The sequence below is a fragment of the Parambassis ranga genome, chromosome 2, assembly GCF_900634625.1.
Source record: "Parambassis ranga chromosome 2, fParRan2.1, whole genome shotgun sequence".
Lineage (NCBI taxonomy): Eukaryota > Metazoa > Chordata > Actinopteri > Ambassidae > Parambassis > Parambassis ranga.
In genome coordinates, this window is record NC_041023.1 from 26,094,180 (window position 1) to 26,121,346 (window position 27,167).

Here is a 27,167-nt window from a genome sequence, read left to right on the forward strand (position 1 = left end):
TTTGTTTGACTGATCGTAGGCTGTGCTGTATTTTGCATCGACATTGAACAAAAATATCTGTATATCTGTGTTTTGTTGGTCAGATTTACACATTATCAATAGAATATCAATAGAAATACAGCAGAAACACAGCAGACACTCAGTCACTTAAACACCAACATGAACTCTTGTACAGACACCTTGGAAATCAGCTATCACAATTTCCATGAAGGACACCAGAGAGGAAAACAAGAATTTACATTCTGTCTGAAAAGATACCAGCGTATTTGTTTTGTCTTCGTGTGGTTCCTGTTTTTCTGTGTCTCTCACAGCCAAGCGGTGGTGGTGGGCTGGACCATGTTTATTTCAGGACAGCTGGGGATGGACCCTGCCAGTGGACTGCTGGTGGATGGTGGTGTCCAGGCTCCAACCAGACAGGTGACACCGCAAAATGCATCGCCATTAGTCATTAAAGTCATTAATAGTGATAACAAGCACACGTTGCCTTAACAGTACACATGCAGACTCTTTAAGGCTTTGTGTGAACCAGAACATTTTGTTTTTGTTCTTTCTTGTGGATAACGATATTCATCATGCTGCAGAATGAAACAGTGACAAGTCTGTATGGTGACACTGTCATTTCTTTTTCTCCAGGCTCTTGTAAACAAACTTTAGGTTGTGGTTATGAGAAAAAGAAAAAGTGTTTCAGTGAGGTTCACTGTGTCTTTTTCACACAATAAAGGCTGCATTTTATTACTATTTTCTACAGTTGTCAAAACCACAGTGCTGCTAGCCGGCATGAAGGACTTCAGCGATGTCAATGATGTTTACAAGAAGTGGGTGTGTCTGTAATTTACTTATTAATCAGAGTATCATGGCTCTGCACAGGCAAGCCCTCCTCATTCATTTGGTGCAATACTAAAGTATCCACCGGGTGTCAGCACAACCCTGACAACCTGCATTAGTCAGGTGTACACACAGCCTTATACATCTTTACCCAGGGCTTACAAGAGTGAGGATTTATGCTCTGTTTTTATTTATTTATTCATTAACTGTCAATAAATGTCAAGCAACATGAATCAGCTGATGCTCTGCAGAAGACTCCTGGGAAATTCCTTGGTTCTGTTAGCATAGCCTCCACAGTCATTTCACTGTTGTTTAGGTAGTGTTGTACAAAGAGAAAGAATGGCACACCTTCACATGTGTGCATGTTGCTGCAGTAACTGAGCTGTTTTCTGTAGTTGTTAGCACCAACTTCCCAGCCAGAGCTGCCTATCAGGTTGCTGCTCTTCCCAGAGTGAGCGCATGACAAACAGTTCATTCTGTTCTGATATTAAATCTATTATTCTCGCTGTGCTCATGCTCGCTTTAGGGTGGACTGGTTGAGACTGAAGCTGTTGCTGTTGTGGGCCCTCTGACTGACAGCTTCAAAACCACAGATTAATGCAGCAAGTGCTTCTTGTGTATTTTATTTCTCATCAACAATAATGAGACATGTATCTAAGCAGGTTTGTTGTATTGAGTTACACTACCTGCCTCCAACAATATATGCATTACAATCAAGGTCATAGGTCAACTTATGAGGTCTTTTCTCTGAGGTGGATATAATAATATCTAATGCAATTTATTAACATCAAGCTGAAAAATGCAGGAATTCAACAAGACAAGGTCAAAGCAAAAGTACAAGAAGTCACCGAGGACAAATGAAAGCTGCTGCAATGTGAGAAAAGACACGGAGGTTAGAGAGCTGTACTTTTTGTGCACTGATGAAGGAATAATGATTTCTGAGGTGATTTGACTATCAGTTGTATAATATAATGTTCTCTGTGTGAGTAAATGGACTGATATCAGTGTAAACATGCAGTCTTGTATGCAGACAGAGACAGAGAGGAACAGGCAGAACACAGAAAAGATAAACCTCTGATGCTGTATGTTGCTACATCCACAAAAGTAGTGTTAACTAACTTATAACAATCTTGTGTGTGTTATCTAGACAATAACATTCTCATCTTTATTGCATAACGTAGGGAGGGCTTAGCCCCACTAGCCCATTTATACCAGCTGTCACTGATATCTACCATGATTCATGAAGTCTGTGAGACAGCAAAGCAGATTAATGAGTGAAGCTTCATTAGTTCAAGGTCTTGAAAAAAGGGACCTGAATGACTGATAATCTTCAGCGATATAATGTAATATAACTACATGTTATTTCTCTGTGATATGTCACATTGTGTTCTGCTATGTCTGTACAGTTCTTATCATGTCACAGCTTTGATACAAAAACTAAGTATTTATCCTCCGCTGCAGCCTTCAGAGAGGCACTTTTTATCAGCTGTAAAACCTGCTGACAGGAGGATCTGTTCATCAGTCTCTCTGCATGTAGCTACAGTCTGACTCTGACGTGTTATTGTGTTGCTGTGATGAGCAGATGGAAAAACACTTCCTGTCTCAAACAGGATTTTCATCAGCTCTTTTTCATTTGTTACCTTTGTGTTACCTGTGTGTGTAAAATCAACAGCTTGTGTAGTTTTTACTGTTTGTAGTTTTTCCAATGTACAAAATGTGGAAAATGACTCTTCCCTCTTTACACTGAGGAACATGCTGTGTTTGTGGCACATTCGACAGCAGTGCATGTTGTCATTGTTGTAAAATAATGATTTTAGATGTCACATCTAAAGGTGTCACATCATATTTCAGATATTATATGGAGAGTACATATATTAGCGGTGCCAAATGTGTTTTGGCTTAAACATGTTGATACACAGAATGTCTCATCGTTTCGTGGAAGCTGATTGGTTTGTTTTTGTTCAAAAATATCTGCAATATTCTTCAATCAGATGAACATCTTTTCATATAATTGATGATGGAAATGTGGTTGGCTGAGCGAGGTGAAGATGCACGAATGGATTCCAAACTTAAAGTTTCTCCTGCTTTTCATTTCAGGCAAAGCTGAGAGACGGTAAGAGCTGAAAACTGGAGAGAGACAGAGATAGATATCACAATCCTGACACAACAGCCTCACAGTCACTTAACACTGTGTGAGGCTGTCCCAGCAGTATCAGGTTGCATCAGAGTCTCCTCAGAGCTCAACTGTCCTCATCTGAGGTTCTAAAACCTGTTGGGCTTCACAAAGGGTCAAGCATGGCAGGCTGTTAACCAGTGACGGGTAAGATACCCCTGTCCACACTGACACCTGGGAGTACAAGCACATTCATATGTTCAGGTTTGTGTGTTGAGGTGAGTGGTTGTGAGCTGCCGCTGAGCCAGTCTGCTCTCTCCAGCCGTCAGCAGAATCACCAGAGAAGCATCATGGAGGACTACCCTGAAAAAAGAAGCAGCAGTCTCCAAACTTCCTGCAGGCAGGATGGACTGGAGGGCAGGAGGAGCTGTGAGAAACCCGCCCAGCCATTGGCAGGAGGGCCCCCACATGAGCCTGGTCCTGTTCAAGGTTTCTTCCTGTAAAAAGGGAGTTTTTCCTTGCTACTGTTGCCTAAAGTGCTTGCTCGGTGGTCAGGCATTAAAGGGTTTCACAATAGAAACTAAATGAAATCGAAAATAAACATCATAAAGTGTAAACTTTACTGTTTCACTGCTGCTTTCTTCTTTATGGATGTAGACATAACTAGGTGACATGCAGATGTTTGTTAAAATGATGGGAGTCACACACTCACTGTATGAGATGATTCTTTGAACATGAACCTCCAACCATGATGGAGGATGAGATCATCAGAGAAGCTGAAAGCGGTGGTGCCACAGTGTGTTCATGCAGAAACCTCCAGAGGACTGATGTCAGGACTGCTTCAAAGCTTCTCTCTTACTAAAACACAATCCAAAGACCAAAACTTACAAAAGAGCCAAAAACAGCCTGAAACTGAGTATCAAACCAAAGGTCAATGGGACAAAACCTGGACAAGCTGCATGCTGAAGACACAGAAGAAACAGGAAACAACAGGCGGCAACATAGAAACCTATGAAAGTGACAAAGGTGCGCACAAGACTTAAATACACATGGGTTAACAAGACATAGGTGAAGACACTCATGGTGGCACAGGTAATTGACCAGGAGTGAAACACAGGAAGAAGTACACAGTACTTTCAAACTAAAACAGGAAATCCAAGAAAACCATTTTAAAAACAACAAACTACATAAACTAGTCAGATTGAGGATTTAAAGGAAAACAAAGCTAACAAAGCTGGGGATCATGACATTAGTAATAGATAAACTGTAATAAACATGCTGCAAACATTTTTAATAGATTACATCAAAAGTAAAATGTGCTGTCCCATCCACCTAATCATTACAAACAAAAAGATTTCCTACACCTTAATCATTATGGTCAGCTGTGTGTGATTTCTTTGTTCTGCACATTTACAGGTAACATCTTCAGCGTTACAGAAACACATGCTGGTTGATTTGTTCAATTCATGGTAGAAAAGCTTGTGTAATTCACAAATGTAAAATCTGTCCTACCCTTAAATTAGCCCACAAAAATTCTCCATTATAGAAAATATGAACAGGTTGAATTATAAAACATCTTAAAGTGAAAGAAAATAATGTTTAATATTCAGTTTACATTCTGACCACCATTAAATTTTCAATACAAACAGATTTGAAATGTACCCAGCAAGTGTGTGAGTGTCACGGAGAAAGCTGTGGGTATTAAGCAAAGAGAGAGGGTGGTGATAGTCACGCAGAAATGTAGTAAATAAAAAAAATTGATTTATTATTAATTTTTAAAAAAACTAATTAAAACATGTACATGTAACAAATGTAATTTTTTATGCTGAAAAAGCTTCTGATTCAAAGCTTTACAAAAAAAACTCCATGAGTAATTTTTAGAGTATTCTGCAATAACGTTAATAACGTTATAGGAAATCCTCTCTGTAACATTTGGGTGAATGGAACATCACATTTTATTGTTGATTAAACATCTTTGCAGCATGTTTATTACTCTACTACTGCACTGCATCAATGAGCACAAATACATCACAGAACATCACAACAAGATGAAAGTCTTCTCAGAAACAACTAGACCCTGTCTACCCTGGACCCAAAAGAGACGTGCCTGATAATGGCTAAAGGTCCACTAAGTGCATGACACCTAAGCACCAATAGATGTCACTCAAAGAGCACAAATAGTTTGTTAACCACTCTGCTTGTACGTCTTGTCCACCTTTTAAAGTACACTTATGTGCTGCACATGGCTAAACTATGTTACATATCAGCACCAGACATGACAGCACACACCATATAAGCATGATTCAAAGTCAGTCAGTTCTTTTTTATTTGTAAATGAATCACATTTATTTACTTCGGGTTTACTGTTAAGGGGCGGCACGGTGACTGGGGCCTTTCTGTGTGGAGTTTTCTCCGGCTTCATCCCAAATTGTGTGAGTGTGAGTGTGAATGGTTCTCTGTCTGTATGTTGCCCTGTGATGGACTGGTGACCTGTCCAGGGTGTGCCCCGCCTCTCACCCATAGTTAGCTGGGATAGGCTGCAGCCCCCTGTGACCCTGCACTGCAGGACAAACGGGTTAATGGATGATGGATGGGTTTACTGTTAGTGCCAGGTAGAAAGAAGCGAACATTGTGTTGGCACTCATTAGCCTCAACCACATACAACCTTTGTGACCTCACAACCATCCTAAAATGTACATTGTAAATATTAATGCCACATGCAGGGTTTGAACTCACTGACCAACAGCACACTACCCCTCCAACTACACCACTAGACTACCATCGGTACAAAGATCAAACCTCCAACTCCTTGACACTAAACCAAATCATGAACAAAAACAAACCACTGATAACATTCAAATTGTCAGTTAGAGTTTCAGATACAGAGAAGGAAAATGTATTGCATGTCACCTAACTCCAAAACCAGAGGTAAGGATAGGGGAGCTGCTTGGGAGCTGAGCCTGCACCTTGTATGGCAGTCAATGACTTTCCAATCAAAATTTAAATCAAAGTTTAAATCTACCAAATAATAACATCTAATCAGTTTGATGTGTCCACTGTGAGAAGCAGGAGGCTTGTGGCTACAGTTTCATGTGAGTTGTATGCCTCGGAACACAATTTTTGAGCAGTTTCAAAAATATTTTATGGCCTGACAAACAGCTCCCACACTCATAGTGTGGTCACGTGACACACTGATAAAGTCTGCAAGAATCTGTTCTTGAAGTAATTTAATATTGTAAATGTCTTATATGGAAACAGTTCATTTGTGCATCATTGATTCCGTTGTTTGGAAGTGTACTTTATTCATGCATGTGTGTGTTTTGTATATTGTTTGTGTGATTTAACCAATGCATCAGTTACAGTATATTGATTAACATTCTCAAGTCATCCAGGTCACTTTCATTCAAGCCCTTGCTGCATAGAGGAGCCAGATGCTCGCTCTCTGCCTGCAGCACTCAGCTGTCTGTCTGGTAAGGTATTATTAATGGTAAGAGCTCTCACTCCGCCAATCATTTACCCTCGTACGTACGTACACAAACATGCAATGACACAAGCAATCAGAAAAAGGTGGGGGGGGGGGGCATCGATGTTACATTAGATCTTTCTGGAGTAATTATTACATAACTTATGATATCCGCTTCAGAAAAAATGCCAACATCTGGACCTCAGAAACCTCAGTGGTAGCTACTGCCTTGCCTAGCAGCCTTTTTCATGTGAAGAAAAAAACATTTACTCTATTTATTTAAGGATTTCTCAGTGGAAAGGATATGGTAAAATTGTGTGTAAATTTTGCAGGACATATTTGACTGATATTTTCATTTTTCAACGACTGTGCCAACATGAATGAAATTCATCAAATGCCTTAGTATAAAACAGTGGACTGGGGACAATACGAAGATATGTTGAGTTGACAGCTTCTGCAGCACCATATTTGAACTCCATCTAGAGGTGAGAAATGTGAGAAAGTAAGAAAGAGTTTCCCACAGCACCTCGCTGTGGCAGCACACGGTAACTGAGCTATGAAGCCTAAAGGCTGACATCCAGTCCACTGAGCACACTGTCACCCAGCTTTCTCACTTTACTGTGTTTTGTGATATTATTTTTAAGAGTTTGGGTTCAATTTGAATCATTTGCAGGTGTTTAGATATAAGACTAAGCTGCTTCCTATACAGTTCTGTCCCTCCAAATCTGCTTCAGCAAACAGGTACACCAAATTATTATTAAAACCAGTCCAAAAACCAGCCTGATTTAAGCAGTCCTACACATTCTGCTGTGCTAAAAAAGGCCAAAGTGATCCTTGATGGTTTTTAAGAACAGTAGGGAAATAAGAAGATGGTCACATACATGTTCCCATCAAATTACACACAAAATATCTACAAAGAAAGTATAAGAGTGGACAATGTGTTAAAGATACCCCCCCCACACCCTCCTCCATCACACCACAGTTTTCATCTTATTTGTGTTTCCACTGATCAGACTTTGCTTTCTGTTATGTTGACCTTTACATCATTCAGAGCGGTGCTACTTGAATCTATAAAGAGATATTAAACAGCACTAATTATGTTTCTCTGTGTGTCCGCTGTCCCGATTAGATACGGTTCCTGGCAGCATGTTGTGTGTTTGTTATAAACTACGTTTTGCAGTAGTTACAGTTTAATCCACTGACCCAGATTCTTAGCAAGGCGCCAGTATTGTCCGGCTAAGAGCTCTTCCTGTTCCTTGTATTGAAATAGATTTTTATTAGTATACATATACAACTTGGTGACAATGTGGTGGCAGACACATGATGTTTGGATAAAATGCATCTCCAACATATTCAAAACTTCAATTCTTCTGAGCAAAGGTCTCTGTCCGTGTTGCATTATTAATATTTTATTTGATTACTTGATTACATTTCAGGGTAGTAACAACATGTTATCTTTATGTTTGTCTATACTATCTGTCACATTTATGTGAAAGTGAACCTTTCACCACAGCAGGGACAGAATTTCTTCCACTGATACAAATGTTCACTTGTTCTCACCCAAAACTTAAAACGCTTTTTCAAGTGCGGATTGGGGCAGCTGAATGATTCCTGCAAAGTGCTGATGAAGCTGAAATCTGAGCGGAATTTGCTACCGTTGAAGCAACCGTGGCTGAATAAACGCTATGCAGCCATGCTATGCAACAATCTAATTAATTATAATAAACCTTTACACTAATGGTCAATAGGAATAAATTAGTCAAACAAACAAAAAAATTAATAACTGCAGATTGACTAGATCTACACACCCCTGTTCTCAAGGGGGAGCTAGAAGCAACGTTAGCAAAACGTCCGACTGATGTAGAGGAAATGAGTTTAATTATAGTGTCTGAAAAGTGATGATGAAATAACCAGAAACAAACATGAGAGCCTTTTTTACGGTTTCTATTGATTTTTCAGAGCCTGCATGAACATTTAAACTTTGTACTTGCTGTTGGCGGTCATTGCTGGGTCTGAGGGTCCCAGACATGAACATTGTTCAACAAATGATGACGATGAACAATGTTTACTCTGAAGGTGAAAACATGATTGCTGCAGCCACTGTGTGCATGGTTGGTAACATTAGTCATTCGCACCAACACACACAAACCCCAGGAAAACACACTTAAATGTGCACCACAGCAGTTTGTGGTGATTTGTTTTGTGCACTTGAGCTGTTTTCAAAGATATAAAAACAAGAGGAGAAACACCAGATCAGCAACAGACACTGGGAGGCCCATGACCAGTTAACTGCCCTGTCTGCTTCAGTAAGTGACATATTGAACTTCTTCTACATCCTCATGTGACTCCTAGTCTGTCCTAATTGCATTTGGGTTAAAAACACGATGAATTATTAACTGGAAACTTGCCGTTCCTCTTAAGTACGTAAAATTCTGAAAAATTGGTTATTGATCTATATTACCAATCTGTTGTCAGTAATCTTTGATTGCACAGTTATCTTCACTTGCAGAATCAGATTGTGTGCCGGCATTATCTGCTCCAGTGTCGTCACTATTTAGTGCCTAATGAGTTTAAAGTCTGGGTCATAAAAACACTTTTCATGTGTCAGGTTGTGGTTGCTAAATAGTGCCACACGTTGTAAATAAACATTTCGTTGGAAGAGTACTATAGAGAGCATTCATGTCTTTGTAAAAGCTTTTGCCACTTACATGTTGTTAACACTTCTATATCTTAAAAAATAGAATGATATCTGAATATATACAGTCAGGCTATGCAAAACAATAGTATTATTATTGCTTGAAAGGACATTTTGATGTATGCAAATGTCCTAATATACAACTACGTACAATACGTTTGTAGGCTACATCTAAATTCCCAAGTCCAAGCCCAGCTTCTAATGAAAACCTACATTGCAACCAAGAAGAAGAAGAAGACAGGCTTACTAACAGACATGCCCCAGCTACAGCTACTTAAGAATATGACATTATTACTGAATTTGTAAGTTTGTGGTATTTGTGCACCACAAGCTGAGCACCACAAGCTTTATAACTGTTGTCTCTAACACTCACATCTCATCTCACATCTACTCTTAATATATAAAGAGCACTGCAGGTCCCAGAAAAAAACCTGTTTGATTGACTGTGCTCATATTTCCAGGATGAACTGTGAAACAAAATGTATGTGTAGGCTTGGCACAAATGCCTAATACAGTTTTAAAATACCTTAGTTTGACCTAATATATCTCTCTTACTTCATCTGTGGGCTCGTACTCCTCAGCCATATCCTCCTGTAGACAGGGCCCATTTTCCTCAGTCAAGTAAAGCTGGGGAAACACTACACAAGTTTTTTTGCCCGATTTTACCCATGATTCCCTGTTGGGCAAAGTCTGCACCAGTCTGCCCTAGTCATGTGTACCAATATCTGTTAGTGTGTGAGGGGGTGAAGTCATGAATCTGCAAGTGTGTGAGGGAAACAGACCCGACCAGACCACAGTCACAGTCACTCAAACGTGTTTGTATTTTTCAGTAGTCTGTTAGTGTGATCTGATCAGCGACTCGACATGCAAACATGTTGTCAATAGCCAATGAAAACAGAGGGTGAGCTTGTTTGTTTATAAACTGTCGCCCAGAGTTTACTGCGTTCAGTTGGCTTTAGTTGGTTTGACTAATCATGTGTGATCCCTCATCAGGAGCAGTTGTCACCTGTGTGACCCCCATCATCAAGAAAAACCTGCTGAAGCCAGCTAGTCTTTTCCAAATCTGTAGTGTAGTCTGTCTGTCCCCACACCGAGTAAAGTAATGTAAATAAGAATAAAAGGCTAGTCATGATCCATTTAGAGGAAGAAAACTTAATGTGTCAGCATCACTCGCCTCATCCTGTTCAAAGCCATGGGACAGTCCAGGACACTGTGTCCATGAGTTGGAAGTTGTTCTTGTTCTTTGGAATTTGCTAGTATTTGAAGATAAGACAGAAGCAAGCATTAATTACATTTCTGTCAGTGCAGCTGCAACAAAGGAGCTGGTTGACAAGACAGTCATATAACTACACTGTGCTCTTTATCCAGGCCAAACAGGGAGTATGATTATTTATTTTAAATAGTTGTAGTTACAAAAGCTTTGCTTTATTAGAAAACATTTCTTACATGTGCTGTATTCAAAGAGCTGGTGACAGGTGGTACTATTAAGATTAAGATTAAGATTAAGATTAAGATTAAGATTAAGATTAAGAATACCTTTATTAGTCCCACAATGAGGAAATTGCATTTTTGCAACTGCAGATACAGAAAGAAAAGGATAAGTTAAGAAAAGATATATACATGATAAAATAAACTACCAATAAAAATATAGAATAAAATAGAATAGAATAAAAACAGTATACATATTAACAGTTATTGCACAATAATATTTTATGTATCCAGGCAAATCTTTATCACCAAATGCAGGCTAAAATTTTCATTCTCTTTACCTTTGTTCAGACATTAACTGCATTTGCATGCATACTTATTTTGGTTTCAATCATTTCCAGGATGCACAAGTCTCCTGTTTTCTAATGGTGGATATCTAGGTTCCCCATAGATATTCACCATTAGACAGGAGACAAGATATGCATGGACAGAAGATTTCCTGGATACTGCACATATAAGCACCCAATAAAAGCCTGTCCCATCAGCCTCAGAATCATCCTGCAAAGAATCATCATTCAGCAAAACAAACACACATTTATTTGTCTCTGTGTCTCCCTTCTGCCCCTTTAGGAGATTAGTCAGTTATGTGGGGTATAAAATTATTATTTTCTGTCAAATAAATCAGGAGAGTTTTTTTCAAGATATCAGAGGAGATCTAACAAATCACAAACACTAACAACATCACAGCCCACATATTTACTTTACATTTAATTACATATTAACATCACTCTCAGCAGTGTCCACATGAGAGACATCAGGTGTTACCATTGCCGTAGCATTTAATGTGTCATCATTTAGATTGATGAACACTCAACTAACATGTATGAACTGTCAAATACATTCTACTCATGACACAGCAGTTTTTTTTTACTTCTCTGTGAACCTCCACATTAATGGAGAATATATATACATACATATATACATGCGTATTATTTACTTGTTCCTGTTGACTAATGTAATGCAACACATTCACTGCAGTCTGTAAACCCATCATTAATGTTTCCACCTCTTTTATTGATGGAAATAAATGTGTATCAAGAGGCTTGGCCTTGGTGTAACTGACAGATGATCATTGTTCCAGTATTTATCAGACATAGATCATTGCGCAGTTGCTTATCATTCAGTGTAATGTATAAGAACAAAGGGTAGCCAGAACCTCCTAACCACAACTGTCCAATCCGATCACACCAGTTTATTGCACACTATTAAAACATGGAGCAGGACGCTGTTACAAAGGGATGTGTTCATGTATCTGTTGTGTCGCACACTTTTCCCATGAACCTGTCATGAACTGAGCTTGATCCTCTACAAACACAGAAGCCAGACATTACACCTCCACTTAATTCTGAGCAGACACCTCGATAAGGTCGTTCACACACTTTCCTGTTGTGTTTGCATTCCAGCTGAATGCACTGAAATCAATGTGCCGTAATCTCACCACAAACACCTTTCAGATCCTTTTTATCAGTGTGCTTGGTGCTGCTCTAAATTTCAAGGAAGACTTTTTTTCCTGTGAGCTCTCTCCTCTGTCTACTTCAAGGTAGAAAAACATTAAAGGTCAGTCATGTTTTCAGGTGACTTCAGCTTGTAATGTGTTTAACTTTCATGCCGGTTTATCTAGAGGCTGTGGTGTCTTATCACAAGCTGGATAAATAGGTTTTGGAAATACAATTTTTCCCTCAAACAATCCTGGTTCATGCAGTGCACATACTATTTTTACTTTTCACTAGCACAGTGCAGTGCTGCAGCCAACCTTTAGAACCATTTCCCCTCTTGAAAAAGTTACTTGGTTTCCACTTCATAACAATGTCCTGCCCTGTCTGTCCTGTCCACATCCTCCCTCCACTGAAAGTCATGGATATCAGTGAGAACAATGGTCAAGGATAAGGCAGGCGTCCAGCAGTTGTGTGAAACGGGGAGTTCATCATAATTGCTGTTAATAATTACAGTTGTGATAAGCAACAGTGGTGGTATTTATTGATGGCAGAGCTGTCTGACATCCTAGTTGATGTGCGAGTGCTGGAGCAGGAAGAAGAGAGAGTGGAAACTTTGAGTCTGAGGGAGATTTGGGCGCTGTCAGGTATGTGTGGAAAGCAGCGGCACACTGAAAGAGTTTAATATTGTAATGTGAAGAAGAAATCCAGAGATGCTGATATGTTCGGGCTCTACTAGGCTATTTTATGGAGTGATTTAAGTCTTGAAAAGACAAACTAATCTTAGGAAAGCTAAGACATTTCAATGCTAAATTTCTAAATAAGCCTGGTGTTAATCTGTTAGTAAAGCTCAAATCAATCATGACAAATTTTCCCCCCAGGACAGTGCAAGACCTGACCTGCCTTATATACTCTGCCTGCATTTGGGGGTCTGGACCTTTGTTGTTTGCTCTTAATGTTCTTTGATAAGTGATGTTCAGAGCCTGGACAGGTTCTTCTTCCTAAACGTAATGTGATTATTGGATCTTAGAACCACATAGAGAGGAAGCAGCAGACCTTCAAGCAGCAGAGGCAAGATGATGCGACCAGGAGCAAGACAGTATGTGGTGGCCAGGCCGCTGTACTCGGAGGAGTCCTTCGCTGAGGCACATGAGAAGGTCTACAGGCAACGCAAAACCATGCTGGACCACGTCAAACAGTACTTCACGTAAGAACATGCCGTGCTTCTGGTTTTCTTTTCTGCATACTTGATCAACTTCTCTGATAACAATTGTAAAGTGAGCAAAACCTGCAAGTTGGGGGATTGAACACTAGTTGTACAAAGCATCTCGTTTAAAATACTTTAGCAATGACCTAAATATGTGTAATATCATTTTGGATATTATGGCTAATTATTTATTTAGCATTTTATAACTGTAACTGATCAATGGAACACTTATTTTACACTCATAGTGGTTTGATCTTAATGTTACAAGCTCATCATGTCTGCAAATAGAAAATATTAAATAAAAAACTATGACCTTAAATGGAAACATTTTAAAAAAGTAAATGCACTTAGTAACAGTATCACTACTACACACAATCCTAAAGTATCTCAGCGTATAAGAATGTTTTGCTTTATGTATTGTTTTAGATGTGATGCCAAACGAGCCAAGAATGCAGCGCTCTCCCTCCTGCCCATCATTGGATGGTTAAAAATCTACCAAGTCAAAGAGTGGCTGCTCAGTGACATTGTGTCTGGTGTCAGCACCGGACTGGTGGCTGTGCTGCAAGGTAAGAATTAACAGGGTACACTAATAGCAGTCTGCTTCTGATATAATGTCACTGACAGAGTCTGTTGTTGTTTGGTGTGGTTGCACATTTTAGTGCAACAAGTGAAATTATAGGCTATAAAATCTTATTGTTGTCCTCCTCAATCACACATTTTATCATTGATACTTGGGTCTAATCTGATGAAATATGATAACATGCCTGTTATCGGAGTTTCTTTTATCATGATAATCTGATAGCGGGTGTTGTTTAAATTTACAGACGTAGTGATAGTATCTAATGTCTACAGCCTTTCTGCAGTGCATTACCTTTTTTAAATTTTCCATTATGCAAACATTAAATATTAGTTTTGTATACATTTTTAGTTAAATCTGTATGTTCCAGGTCTTGCTTACTGTTTGCTGGCCTCTCTGCCTCCTTGGTATGGCCTCTTCTCTGCATTCTTCCCTGTTGTCATCTACTTTTTCCTTGGCACATCCAGGCATATCTCAGCAGGTAAGACCAGTCCATCTCTCTATAGCTGCTCTTACCATGATATACTAATGCAATCATCCTCTCTCTCTGTCTCTCTCTCTGTTTGTAGGTCCCTTCCCAGTCTTGTGTCTAATGATCGGCTCAGTGGTCACCAGGTTGGTCCCAGATGAAGGGCCACCTGTCAACATCACAGGGTTTGAAGGCCTGACAAGAGATGAGCAGAGAGTTTTAGTGGCCTCTTCTCTGTCCTTTCTCATTGGCATCATGCAGGTTAAACATCTCACCACCATACTTTATATAGTTTATATATTAAACAAGTAAATCAACACTGTCAGTTGAATTTAACACTGAAGTTTCTTTCCTCTCCTTATAACTGATGTGACTGGTCTCCAGCTGGCAATGGGTGCCCTACAGGTGGGCTTTGTTGTCATGTACCTGTCTGACACTCTGGTGTCAGGCTTCACCACAGCAGCTGCCATCCACATCCTAGTATCTCAGCTCAAGTTTGTGTTTGGGTTGCAAGTCCCAGGCATCAGTGGCCCGCTTTCCATCATATATGTAAGTGCAGAACGCTCTTAAAGCTTTCTCTCAGTCACTCAAGTCAAGTTGTTTATCTGTTGGTTTTTTATTTTTTCAGACACTGGAGATCATCTTCAACAAGATCACCTCCACCAACGTCTGTGATGTGGTGATCTCACTGGTGATCATGGTGGTAGTGTTTATCGTCAAAGAACTAAATGACAGATTCAAATCTAAGCTGCCCGTGCCCATCCCCATAGAGGTTATCATGGTGAGCAGCATTGTGAAACATCATTATAAAAGTTTCCATCACCTAAAGTGGCTTGTTATTTAAATGGTTACACTGATAACACTTTTTTTCGGTTGTGACTTTTTATGACTGTCCACAGTCAGGTGCAAAACAATCATTAATCTAATTTATGAGACCATGTATTATATAATTATGTGGATGATTCAAATGAATCACCAGAGTTAGGCTTGAGAAGTTTTCAGATGGCAGTAATGCGTCTTTTCTTCCACAGACAGTTATTGCGTGTGGTGTTTCATACGCATTCGACTTCAAGACGAGATATGGCATTGATGTTGTTGGCCATATTCCAAGTGGGTAAGAAGTTAAAATTACATATAAAGGCCCGACAGTTTTTTCTCTCTGCTGTAAAAGGTCTAATTTATCTTACAAACATAATGTCCTTACATGACCCCTCATAGAAACAATGACCAAAAGCTGTGACTAACATTAGACACATGTTCAGAGACAAACTTATACTATCAGCAACACACTGTTGCCATTTTCTTGGCTGTAAAAAGTTCCTCCTCAGCTGGGAGATCTTACATGACCAAATTCTGGTGACCACAAGGAGGCGTACACCTATTTAAATAGTTGTTAGAGGCTTCTACACATAAGTCTAGCAGACCTGTATCGTTCCAGGTATGAGCCTCCCATGGCCCCAAACCTGCACATCTTCCAGGAGACCACAATGGAAGCATTTCCTATGGCCATTGTGGGTTTTGCTGTGGCTTTCTCTGTGGCAAAGGTCTACTCTGTAAAACATGATTACACCATAGATGGAAACCAGGTATGTAAGAACCCTTTGGCACGGACATCATAAAGGTACAAGCTATTGGAGCTGTGTGTTACTTAAGGTGTTTTCTCTCTGACCCGGCTTTAGGAGTTGATAGCATTTGGCGTTAGCAACATCTTTGGAGCTTCGTTCAAGTCTTTTGCAGCGAGTACAGCTCTTTCCAGGAGTGCAGTGCAGGAGAGCACAGGGGGTAAAACACAGGTAATCAGCTACCAGGCAATACCTGACAATATACAATACAAAAAGGAGAGTAGTTACTGTAAAACAAATGATGACTGAATCATGACAAACCTGACCCTGTTAAGCGATGACTCCTGATTAAGACACATTTAAGAACATACAGACTGGTACACATACAAATGAATAATTAGGTAATGATTAGTTATCAAGTGACGCAGGCTAACAATCCCCACTTTTGGATTATCTACATTTTTATGAGTTGAACCAACAGTATATAAAGTAATAAAAGCCCAGTCAAGACCATTCCAACCTGACTCATATGTTTATACATAAGTTACTACCCTAAAGATGCATGATAATATAACTCGGAAGTGGGCCACTATCCTTTTAATAGTTTTATCAACATTATTAGCTTTAAAAAAGGTCACATTTTATCAAGGGATTAGATTACAGACTATAAACAGGTGTGAGTGTGACATCATTACAGTCTCTGGAACCACTAGCAGTACTTAGATTAGAAATACACCTTCCAAAATGATTTTACACATTTATACAGTTTAATAGTAAACATTGTCACCTAGTGTTCATGATAAGCTATTTATTCTAGTTTAGAACCAACCAAAACCTGCTTCAATCACAGAAAATGTGTGTTAACAGGATTTGCAACGTGATGCTTTTGATCAGCAGTCCTGTATCTCTTCTCTGCTTTTCAGGTGGCTGGTTTACTCTCAGCCATCATAGTGATGATCGTCACCTTGGCTATTGGATTCCTTCTGGACCCACTACCAAAAGTATGCTGACTTCTCTCAAACTCTCTTAAGAATCTGACCCAATGCTTAATTAAAATGGGGATCTCACCTTTGACTTTATCTCAACAGTCTGTGCTGGGTGCTGTGATCATTGTCAATCTGAAGGGCATGCTGATGCAGTTCAGAGATGTCCCATACCTTTGGAGGAGGGACAAACCAGACTGTGTAAGAACATTTTAAAAGACAAAAACCTCTGCAAGTTGAAGATTATGTTTAAAATGTATAAAACAGACATCCTGGTTCCTTTCTCCGTGTGCAGGTGGTGTGGCTGGGTACGTGTTTGGCAGGCATCTTGCTAGGGCTGGATCTTGGACTAGCTGTGGGCCTTGGTGTGGAGCTGATCAGTGTTGTCCTCAGGAATCAGTTGTCAGTATCTTGCCAGTTTCTCTATCCAAATTTAAGTCACATTTTCATTGTAATAACTGCTGTGTTATTTTAAACTAGACTAATTACAATGTTTTCATCCTTTTGTTGCAGCCCTCGATGCAGCATTCTGGCCAATATCAGGGGAACTGATATCTACAAAGACAGAAAGGATTATATTGATGTAAGCTTCTGTGTTCCTTCTATCAAAAGCCCTCCTAACTTATGTAAAAAAATATGTTCAACAAGTCAGGTTCACTGAGCTTAGCATAAATGTTAGAACCAGTGGATGCAGCTAGATGGCTCTGTCCAAAAATAATAAAAAAAAACCTACAGAGCTCATTGAATAACGCAGATATGTAGGAATTACTGATCTTAAGCTTGTGGCTAACCTGCTTCTAGTTTTTCTGTACTGCTCTTATGGGAACAAGAATCACAATTTCTGTTCTTTGGATGTTTTGCAATTTTTTAACGCAACTTAGCTGCTGCCCTCGTGGCCAGGTCTCCACTGTATAAAGATATATTTGATCTCAATGGGACTAACCTGATTAAATAAATCCCAATGCTAACAACATGTTATTGTTTCATCTTAGTTTTACCAGCTTTTTAAAAATAATTATTCCATGACTCTTTCTAGATATATGAGCCAGAGGGATTGAAGATCTTCAGGATCCCATCACCAATTTTCTTTGCCAACATCGAGTTCTTCCGGACCAAGGTGGTTGAAGCTGTAAGTCTCTCCAAAATTAAAAAAGTAACCAATAATTACAGATTCACCTTGACATATCTTAAGTATCTTAATGTGAAATACCCTAAGAGTGCTGTAAAAAACAGCAATCAAAGAGACTACAAAAGGTGATATAATAAAAGAGAGAGATGAAATCTTATCTGTGATCTCTTTTATGTTGTGGTTTCCGTCACACTTAGGTTGGGTTTAATCCGCTGCGAGTGTTGAGAAAGAGGAATAAAGCTGTCAGGATGATCCGCAAACTTCTCAAGAGAGGTGACCTGCAGTGGACAGCAGTAAGTGATGATTCTAACCTTGATGTTGATAACATGGCACTCACTTTCACACTTGCAGTAATTACAATGGCAATAAAATCTGTTACTCAATTTATAGTGTTTTTATCTTGCTGTTTTTGTTCAGTTAAGTCTAATCTGCTCAGCAGGATCAAAATGTCAAATACATTTATATATATAACTTCACAAAAGTACAACACTGTTCATCCTTCTGTAGAAAATGCACTTTTTGGGGATGACTTATGAATTGTCTTGTTGTGTCTGGTTAGCGTGGTGGCGTTTGTTCAGCTCATGGTACAAGGTTCAGTACCACTTATCTTAGTTGCAAGTAATTGTGTAAATAAAACATGACTGACCAGGCCTGTGATCTGTGGAACAATTAGTATTTGATTTACAACATGTTTGCAACATGTCGGAAAGGAAATTTACAATGGGCAGACAACAACTGTATCCTTTGGAGTGTCAGAACCTCATAAAAGTACAATATGAGTTTGCTTGTTTGTTGTCATGCTTTCTTGTAATTTTTATTCTCATCAGTCATAAACCAGGTTCCTTTCCAACTGTATAGTGCAAATATTAAGCGATTATAAAAAGTAAATTATATAGGTTGATTTATAGAGGGTCCAGTTGTTATACTTGTGTAAGAATTGTGTAATTTTATGTGAGCGAGGTTGCAGGTCTCTCATCCCCTAAAAAACTCACAAAAATCTTTTACATACAACTTTAAAAAAAAATCTGAAAAACGTCTATTATTCCAATTAAAATGATAAAGGTTTGTAAGTGTGTGAAAAAAACATTATTGCCATTACAGAAGGGCTTCCTAAAAACCTCCTGTGGACCCATCAAGGAATCTGAAGATGAGGGCAACATGGAGGAGCTGGACCTGCCGACTGACTTCAAGGACCTCCCTTCCCGAATCGACTTGAATGCCGAGCTTCCTGTCAACATCATTGTTCCTAGAGTGGACATCCACAGCCTGATCCTGGACTTTGCTGCTGTCTCTTTCCTGGACATCTCTGCTCTGAAAGGACTCAAAACAGTATGTAGTTCATTCTTAAACACAGTAGCAGCAGTTATTCTATTGTAGTGTTTTTTTTTTAATTCTATTTCTTTTTTGCAGTTGTTGAAAGAGTTGACCCGGGTTGATGTTGAGGTCTATATTGTGGCTTGTGATCGTAAGTACCAAAGAATGAGCCTAGAATTACTCTACATGTAATCAGTAAGCATGCAGATCGTTATATTTTTACCTAAAGATATTCAGTTTTTGACTGCTGGTCACATTAAAGGATGTAGAATTATTGAATATTACACATTTGTGTTCAAAATGGCCTTATCATTTATCAGACAATCAGCTGTATCATTCTACAGAACATGTATTGACTTAGTGACCAGCTGTACTTCCTCCTCACTACTACTCCTCACCACAGCTTACATCCTGGAGAAACTCCATAGCTGTTGCTTCTTCGATGAAGAAGTTCAGCCATCAATGTTCTTCCTGACGTTACATGACGCCATGCTGCACATCTTGGAGAAACATCCAGAGTGTACAGAGAAAAAGTCAGACTTGGAAAAGGTAAAGAAGTCAACGAAATCATTGCAGCCTTTATTGCTGCTGTGAATATGTAATAAAAATAAAGCTTACTGTTTGTCCTGCAGGTAATAACAACAGTCACCGTCCACCATCCAACTCGGAGTCTGAGGAGCAGAGATAGAAATGTAGGTATCTGATGTTTTTGAGCTTATTTGTTTTATTCCATTTAATTATCCATTGTTACCTTTACCTCTTTAAACATCCACTTTGTGTTTTTATAGTCAGAACACAGAGTACAGATAATAAGACTGATCATGACCTCCTTCTACCAACAGGCTCCTGAACCTGAAACAAAGTTCTGATTTTAGAAGGTGATGTCAAACATCAGACATCTGAGGGAAAACACATACAACAAAACCAAAGAAAATGTGCTTCATGCTAGCTTACACAAAAAAATGAGATACTGCTTTAATTTATGTTTACATACAGTACATACTGTATGTAAGAAAAACTTGTGCTTTGTTTTTTGTACTGTACATAGTGAATTTGTAGACTATTTTGGTGCAATATATTTCACATGTTTTCTAGGTATTTTTCATGATAATGGGAATAAATTAAAAAACTTTTGCCACAGTGTCTCTGAGTCAATGTTTTCTGTTTGGGATAAATGTTATAAATACTTAAAAAGCATCCAAAGCTTACTAATCATGAGACATATTTGCAGTTTTAGTATAAAACTTATTTGATTACCTTACTGTTTGTTATATCTTCACTTTTCTTCACATAGAGCACGTTCTGCTGCATGTCCTCACTCTAGCTCTATAGCTTCTTGTCCAATTCTCACAATGCTACAATTTTTCCACTCAAATGGGAGAAACCAACCGTTAAAATAGTTTTACAGCTCTTAATCTGCATAGTTCAGGTAGTGTTGTCGGTGAGTGTCAAGAGCGGTGTTGTCATGGATAAATTCTATCTAAATGCCAAATGCTAAATGCTAACAGTTAAAAAAACAAGACAATTCACAGTTCACAATTTTAAAGGAATTTTGTGACTTTTCATGGTTCTGACACCAAAACTATTTTGACATCAATGAGCGTTTGTCCAGCTTTTAGACTGCTTCTATATGCTATATCCAGTCACAACAATAAACCCTTGTAAATCTGATAGGTCAGAGCATTGACTTCATAAGACTGTCAGTATCATGATGTTAAGAGCAGTTTATTTAGGTCATGTAAGCTTTGAAGTAGTATTTGTGAAGTAAAATCCATATAAATACCAGTTTTGTCGCTAAAGATTCCTCAGAGCATCACTCTGCCTCAGCCACTTTTTTTTCTTCCCTTACTGCATCTGAATGTCATCACTTGGACAGGTAATGACAGACACACATGCAGCTGTTCAACTGCTAAAACCTAAAACCTTGGAGCATCTGCAGGAGAAAAAAAGGAGAAAGATCGTCAATTTCAAAGTAATGGTAATTTCAAACTAAAACTGTTCTAAGCCCAACATTTTTCAACATGTTCCCCCAAAACATCAGCTGGAACGTGACGGAACAAAAAGACGGTAATGGAGAATGAGTCATATATCTGTGTGTGTTAATGATTAAGCACGGCAAAGACAAAAGTGACACTGAGATGAGATGGATCTCAGTGATTAGACACAGTGTGCAAAGGTTCTATGAGGGATCTGGCTTCACACTGTTGCATTTGTCTCCTCAAACAGCTGAGGTGTAAATATGGTGACTCTGAGGAATCGTTATGCAGTAGTACGACCTGTCTACTCCGAGGACAGCTTTGATGATGATCATCAAAGGATCCACAGGGACCACAAAACCATCCTGGACCATGTCAAAGACTATCTAACGTAAGTGAGCCCTTCACTCCTAAAAATCAGGATTATGACTAAATCAATTGCACAGTCAAAGTCTACTGCACAATACATGGCAATGGTAGAACATTGGATAAAACAGGCTTTTTGTGTGTGACTAAAACAGCTGTGATTCGAAACGTGCCAAGAATGTCGTGCTCTCTCTTCTGCCGATCATTGGCTGGGCGAGGATCTACAGATTTAGAGAGTGGCTGCTGGGTGATGTGGTGTCTGGGATCAGCACTGGACTGGTGGCCATCATGCAAGGTGAGGAGCAGGAAGGAAGATCGTGGTTTAATAATAAACATGTTGACATGAAGTTCTTGCAATGTTCTCCTGTTTATTTATTTAATCTTACATTACATGTGTGCCTAAATGCTGTTAATTAGGATTAAGATGAACTAAGATTAAGAAAAGCTTTATTTGTCCCACAAAGGAGAAATTGTATTATTTTTATTAATGTCAATAATTGTGTAAACTAAACATAAACTCACAAATTGTGTTGTAAAAACCTATGTCTAGATAAGATACAACTTAGTGATCACATACCCTAAATGATGAAGTAGAGTACCGCACTCTTCCTTTTTCAGGTGGCCTCCATAGACTAAATGACATGAACCTTTCATAAATACATAATAATGTATACAATAACCCCAAATACTAGACGAGGACAAAAGCTGCACAATATAGTTTAAAGTTATCGTAGCATTTATCAATAAATTGTACATTTTATTTAAATTTTAAAATGTACTTTGACACACTCACCTACTAACCTGTAGAATTAGCTTCTTCTTGGACCCTAATCAAATTATATTGGTATTTAATGTGTTAAAAGCATATTATTTACTTTATTTTCTTCTTCGTTATGTTACACGGAAGGTTGTTTTACCATTTAACTCTTCTGCCTCTGGTGTTACTCAGGACTTGCCTTTTCTCTGCTGGCTTCACTGCCCCCCAGCTACGGCCTCTACACGGCTTTCTTCCCCATGCTAACATACTTCTTCCTTGGTACCTCAAGACACATATCTGTAGGTATGTCACTGTGAAGTCCTGTATTTATTCTTTTTATACCACACTACTAATGTTTTTCTTTCTAAGAACACAATACCCAAAATATAGAGCTTTATGTGTACATTATGTAGAGCTTGAGTTTTTATTATTTTTTTATTTTCTTGAACTGAAGTCATTAAACAACTTTCCTGTTGTAAATATATCACTTACAAAGGATTGTCTTAACAAAGTGATAGATCTTATCGTTTTAACAATTGAAGATAAGGTTGGCTGTGATAAAGCTTAACAGCAGTTTGCCACCCTTCCACACCCTCTCTGCAGGCTCCTTCCCTGTCCTGAGCCTGATGGTGGGAGCTGTGGTGACCCGCCTGGTCCCAGAGAAAGGACAGCCAGCAAATATCACGGACTTTGAAGGTCTGACCCCAGAGCAGCAGAGGGTCCTTGTGGCCTCCTCTGTGACATTCCTCATGGGTATTTTTCAGGTAGATTATATACCATTTTCTGTTAATCCTACTAATGATTTTGCATGTTCTCTGGAGAGTATTTAAACTTTTTTTTCTCCTCCATGCAGCTTGCCATGGGTGTTCTGCAGGTGGGCTTTATTGTTGTGTACCTGTCTGACACACTGGTGTCTGGCTTCACTACAGCAGCTGCCATTCACATCTTGGTGTCCCAACTGAAGTTTGTGCTGGGCTTGGATGTTCCAGGCATCAGTGGTGTACTCTCTATCATATATGTAAGTCAAAGGTCAAAAGTGATCACCACTAAGAGGCTGCAGGGTGATATAGTAAAGGAGTCTAGATGAGTTGATGGATTTCAGACAGGATGTTCACTCTTTACCATTAAAAAGGACTATGTGATGCATTAAAGAGCAAAAAAACACTGTATCAAATGTGATTGAAAGATGACATTTATAACATGTCTCTAATGTTTGTGCACAGACCTTGGAGGAGATCTTTGTCCAGATCACCTCTACCAACATCTGTGACCTGGTGATGTCCATAGTAATCATGGTGGTGGTATTTATAGTGAAGGAGATGAATGACCGATACAAGGCCAAGCTGCCTGTTCCCATCCCCATAGAGGTTATCATGGTGAGGAGAGTTTATAGACACTTGTATCTGGTTAGCCTATGAACTTCAGCTGAACTCAAGAATGTCATAATGAAGTTCTTTTCTACATTTTGTTTATACTTTATTTCCAAATAACACACACACACATAGCTCTTACAACATTTTAAGTGTCTTTTCTTTCGCACAGACTGTCATAGCGTGTGGAGTGTCCTATGGCTTCAACTTTGAGGAAAGATTTAATGTTGATATTGTTGGAAAGATGGTTCAGGGGTGAGTTTTAAATCCTCCACATCAATGTTCCTTGCATTTCAAATGGGTTAAACTCACAATTAAACACAATCATCCTTCAGGTATGAGTCTCCTATTCCACCCAGCATGGAAGTCTTCCAGGAGAGTGCTGTGGAGGCCTTTCCTATAGCCATAGTGGGGTTCGCTGTAGCTTTCTCTGTGGCCAAAGTCTACTCTATCAAACATGATTACACAATTGATGGCAACCAGGTGAGTGACATTCTAAATTTATATTCTTGTCTGGCTCTGGCATAGGAAAAACAGTTCATGGGTCACACATGGTAAAAAAAGTAAAAGATTAAGTTGTGGTTATGAAGATATAAAGGTGTTCTGAGTATGCTTGTACTGTAGTTGGATGTAAAGTGTGATGTGTTGCATGAAACAAGCAGGTTCAAAGGGAAACATTCAAATCAAGACAGTGATTACGATGAAAGTGACATGTCTTACCATCGGCCCCTCCCAGGAGCTGATTGCATTTGGGGTAAGCAACATCTTTGGGGCAAGCTTCAGGTCATTTGCAGCCAGCACTGCGCTCTCCAGGACTGCTGTACAGGAGAGCTCAGGAGGCAAGACTCAGGTCAGAAAACTGTTTCAGAGATGTAAACTTTTACTGGTGATATTCTATAAAATCTAATCACACTCTTTATCTCATCTTAAAATGAAAGATTAACTCCTATTACCTTGCAGGTTGCAGGACTGATTTCAGCCATGATGGCAATGATAGTAACAGTGGGACTGGGCTTCTTGCTGGAGCCACTGCCCAGGGTGAGAGTCATCTCATATTATGGCAATATGACAAACAATTGTATTTTCTTTTGTATTCATTGTATGTTGTCATGTTGATTCATACTGTATACTGGAATCATATGTCAGGAATAAGGCTATCTTACCATTTATATTGGATTTGACTGCAGTCTGTCTTGGGTGCCTTGGTGATTGTCAACCTGAAGGGCATGCTGATGCAGTTCAGAGAAATCCCATACCTGTGGAGGAGAGACAAACTAGAATGTGTAGGTATTGAGTAACCCTGACTATTCTGTGTTAGGAGGCATGATGGGTGGTGCTGGGTGTCTCACAGCATCACAAATTCACACACATTTGATTCTTCAATGTCTGGCGAGCCTTTCCCCATCTTCCTTATGATTTGCATGTTGAAAACTGACACTACCTTAAGTGTTAACACATTACTTACCTGACTAAGTATCAGAGTGAGTTCGTCTTGTGACCTCCCCGGTCTTATTTGTCTACAGGTGGTTTGGTTGGGAACGTGCACCAGTGCCATCCTGCTGGGACTGGATCTCGGTCTGGCAGTGGGCTTGGGGGTGGAGCTGTTGACTGTTGTCTTCAGGACTCAGTTGTAATTACACAGTATATAACATGTTAATAGATTCTTAATATGGGAACTGGGAACTGCACAGCATGGTTGTAATAATAATGTCCTGTTCAAAAATGTCTAGTCCCCGTTGTTCCGTCTTGGCTAACATTCCTGGGACTGACCTCTACAGAGATCGCAAAGATTACGTAAATGTATGTTACATAAAATCAGTTTTGATACTTAATGTTTACATTCTCAGTCTACAATGCTTCCTCTTTCAGATATTTGAACCAAGAGGAATAAAAATCTTCCGGATACCCTCACCTATCTTCTTTGCCAACATTGAGTTCTTCAGGGACAATCTTGTAGCAGCTGTATGTGTCGCTTATCACACACTCTATCTGCTTCTTCAGTGTGTTCTTAATAGAATATTATACCAACGCTTTGTTCCAGGTTGGGTTTAACCCTCTGCGGGTGTTAAGAAAAAGAAACAAGGCCCTCAGGAAAATAAAGACAATGCTGCAGAAAAACGATCATGACATCACAGAGGTGGGACCACAAATGATGAACAAACTGCTGCTGCTACTGCTGAAGCTTATTTTGTTCCACCTCTGTCTCACAGAGAGGCTTTAGAGATGTATTCTGCCTAACAACTGACTTTAATGAGAACACGGAGAAGCTGGATCTGCCGACAGACAGCAGTGACCTTCCCTTCCAGATAAACTGGAATGCTGACCTTCCTGACAACATCAGTGTTCCTACAGTGGACCTCCACAGCCTGATTCTGGACTTCTCTGCTGTCTCCTTTCTGGACATCTCTGCACTGAAGGGACTCAAAGCAGTAAGAAGTCCTCCGGTGTTACCATCACAATTCTTCTTCTCCTCCTCTGTAAACAGAAATATGTCCCTACTGAAATTCTCATGTAAGTAAATCCTTCTGTTTATCTTCACAGGCACTCAAAGAGTTCATTCGAGTTGGTGTGGATGTTTATATTGTTTCTTGTGATGGTGGGTTCCAGCATATTTTTTAACCCTTACTCTCAACTGAATTAAAGCTAGATTCTAAAACATGATTGCCCATTGACACACATGCATCCTTACACAGCAGCTACTGTTCTCTTTGCCAACAGCCTACATACTGAAGAAACTACACAGCTGCATGTTCTTCGATGATGAGATCCTGACCTCCATGTTCTTCCCAACCCTGCATGATGTCATGCTACATGTACATGAAAAACACAACACAAGAGGGCGGGTGGTGAGGAAAAGCTACACAATCCTTACAACACAACCCAACACAGAAATGTTTCATCCACCACATGATTCTATCGGATTATATATGAGCTGGCAGGATACTTCAAAGGCTAAGTAAAAATTAGTTAAACTAAAGAAAGCAACCTACATTTCAGTGGATTGCTTCACCACAACATGCCACCAACACTTCTACAGCTGTCATGGAAATAAAAATTATTCTACACCTTTTAATAGCAGGACAATTAACTGGAAACACTTTTAAGTCAGCCCTTACAATACAAAAGCAATAATGTAGTTCTAAATTGAAGAGCTTTATATACAGAAGACTGAAAAAAACATTTTTATACTTATTACGTATTTTTTTCCATTACACACAGTAATTAAGATTTTTTTATCCACAGCTAACAGAATCCAGACTGTAGAAGAGCAACCGTCTCCAACAACATTCATTCAAGTGTTTGGAACCACAATTAATAACAGTGCAATCTCATTTTCTGAATGGACATGTATTTTTAAATACAAACCAAATTTTAAGAACTTTTCTAATACCTGCTACTAGTCTAACTGAATGTCTTGCATGAGGTGTTTTATTTTGTCA

The 27,167-nt window shown here is 39.2% G+C and overlaps 2 protein-coding genes and 1 long non-coding RNA gene across 4 annotated transcripts; 2 read left to right on the forward strand and 1 right to left on the reverse strand.

The window, feature by feature from the left end:
- LOC114427591 (uncharacterized) lies at positions 1–9,733 on the reverse strand. Its single transcript, XR_003669469.1, has 3 exons — positions 9,652–9,733; positions 3,651–3,796; positions 1–3,435 (listed from the first exon to the last, which is right to left on the reverse strand). It is a non-coding gene; the product is annotated as an uncharacterized LOC114427591 (long non-coding RNA).
- LOC114427568 (chloride anion exchanger-like) lies at positions 8,532–20,401 on the forward strand. 2 transcript variants are annotated; one of them, XM_028395721.1, is made up of 21 exons: positions 8,532–8,707; positions 13,048–13,224; positions 13,651–13,790; positions 14,172–14,282; positions 14,371–14,531; positions 14,655–14,819; positions 14,899–15,051; positions 15,302–15,384; positions 15,709–15,856; positions 15,950–16,063; positions 16,756–16,833; positions 16,921–17,016; positions 17,111–17,217; positions 17,329–17,398; positions 17,852–17,944; positions 18,142–18,237; positions 19,046–19,273; positions 19,355–19,409; positions 19,662–19,807; positions 19,891–19,950; positions 20,101–20,401. In XM_028395721.1, the coding sequence occupies exons 2-21, from the start codon at positions 13,094–13,096 to the stop codon at positions 20,125–20,127; spliced, it is 2,262 nt and encodes a 753-aa protein (XP_028251522.1). In that variant the 5' UTR covers positions 8,532–8,707; positions 13,048–13,093; the 3' UTR covers positions 20,128–20,401. The 2 variants fall into 2 exon arrangements, with proteins under 2 accessions (XP_028251522.1, XP_028251514.1); XM_028395713.1 differs by lacking the exon at positions 8,532–8,707 and adding an exon at positions 12,565–12,664.
- Positions 20,402–21,497: 1,096 nt separating this feature from the next.
- Positions 21,498–27,049, forward strand: slc26a3.1 (solute carrier family 26 member 3). Its single transcript, XM_028395734.1, has 19 exons — positions 21,498–21,625; positions 21,756–21,895; positions 22,550–22,660; positions 22,961–23,121; positions 23,211–23,375; positions 23,581–23,733; positions 23,900–23,982; positions 24,063–24,210; positions 24,464–24,577; positions 24,688–24,765; positions 24,915–25,010; positions 25,251–25,357; positions 25,458–25,527; positions 25,597–25,689; positions 25,769–25,864; positions 25,938–26,156; positions 26,269–26,323; positions 26,446–26,573; positions 26,971–27,049. Exons 1-19 carry the CDS (start codon positions 21,498–21,500, stop codon positions 26,989–26,991), a joined length of 2,166 nt encoding a protein of 721 aa, XP_028251535.1. The 3' UTR covers positions 26,992–27,049.
- The last annotated feature ends 118 nt before the right edge of the window (positions 27,050–27,167 follow it).

What these genes read in the sequence shown, in the direction of transcription:
- slc26a3.1 (XM_028395734.1), top strand. Translation starts at nt 21,498, where the DNA reads ATGGTGACTCTGAGGAATCGTTATGCAGTAGTACGACCTGTCTACTCC. An exon ending in GGAGAGACAAACTAGAATGT is followed by an intron (nt 25,011 to 25,250) that starts GTAGGTATTGAG and finishes ATTTGTCTACAG; the next exon opens with GTGGTTTGGTTGGGAACGTG. An exon ending in TTATATTGTTTCTTGTGATG is followed by an intron (nt 26,324 to 26,445) that starts GTGGGTTCCAGC and finishes CTTTGCCAACAG; the next exon opens with CCTACATACTGAAGAAACTA.
- LOC114427568 (XM_028395721.1), top strand. Translation starts at nt 13,094, where the DNA reads ATGATGCGACCAGGAGCAAGACAGTATGTGGTGGCCAGGCCGCTGTAC. An exon ending in GCCCGCTTTCCATCATATAT is followed by an intron (nt 14,820 to 14,898) that starts GTAAGTGCAGAA and finishes TTATTTTTTCAG; the next exon opens with ACACTGGAGATCATCTTCAA. An exon ending in GTTGTCCTCAGGAATCAGTT is followed by an intron (nt 17,218 to 17,328) that starts GTCAGTATCTTG and finishes CTTTTGTTGCAG; the next exon opens with CCCTCGATGCAGCATTCTGG.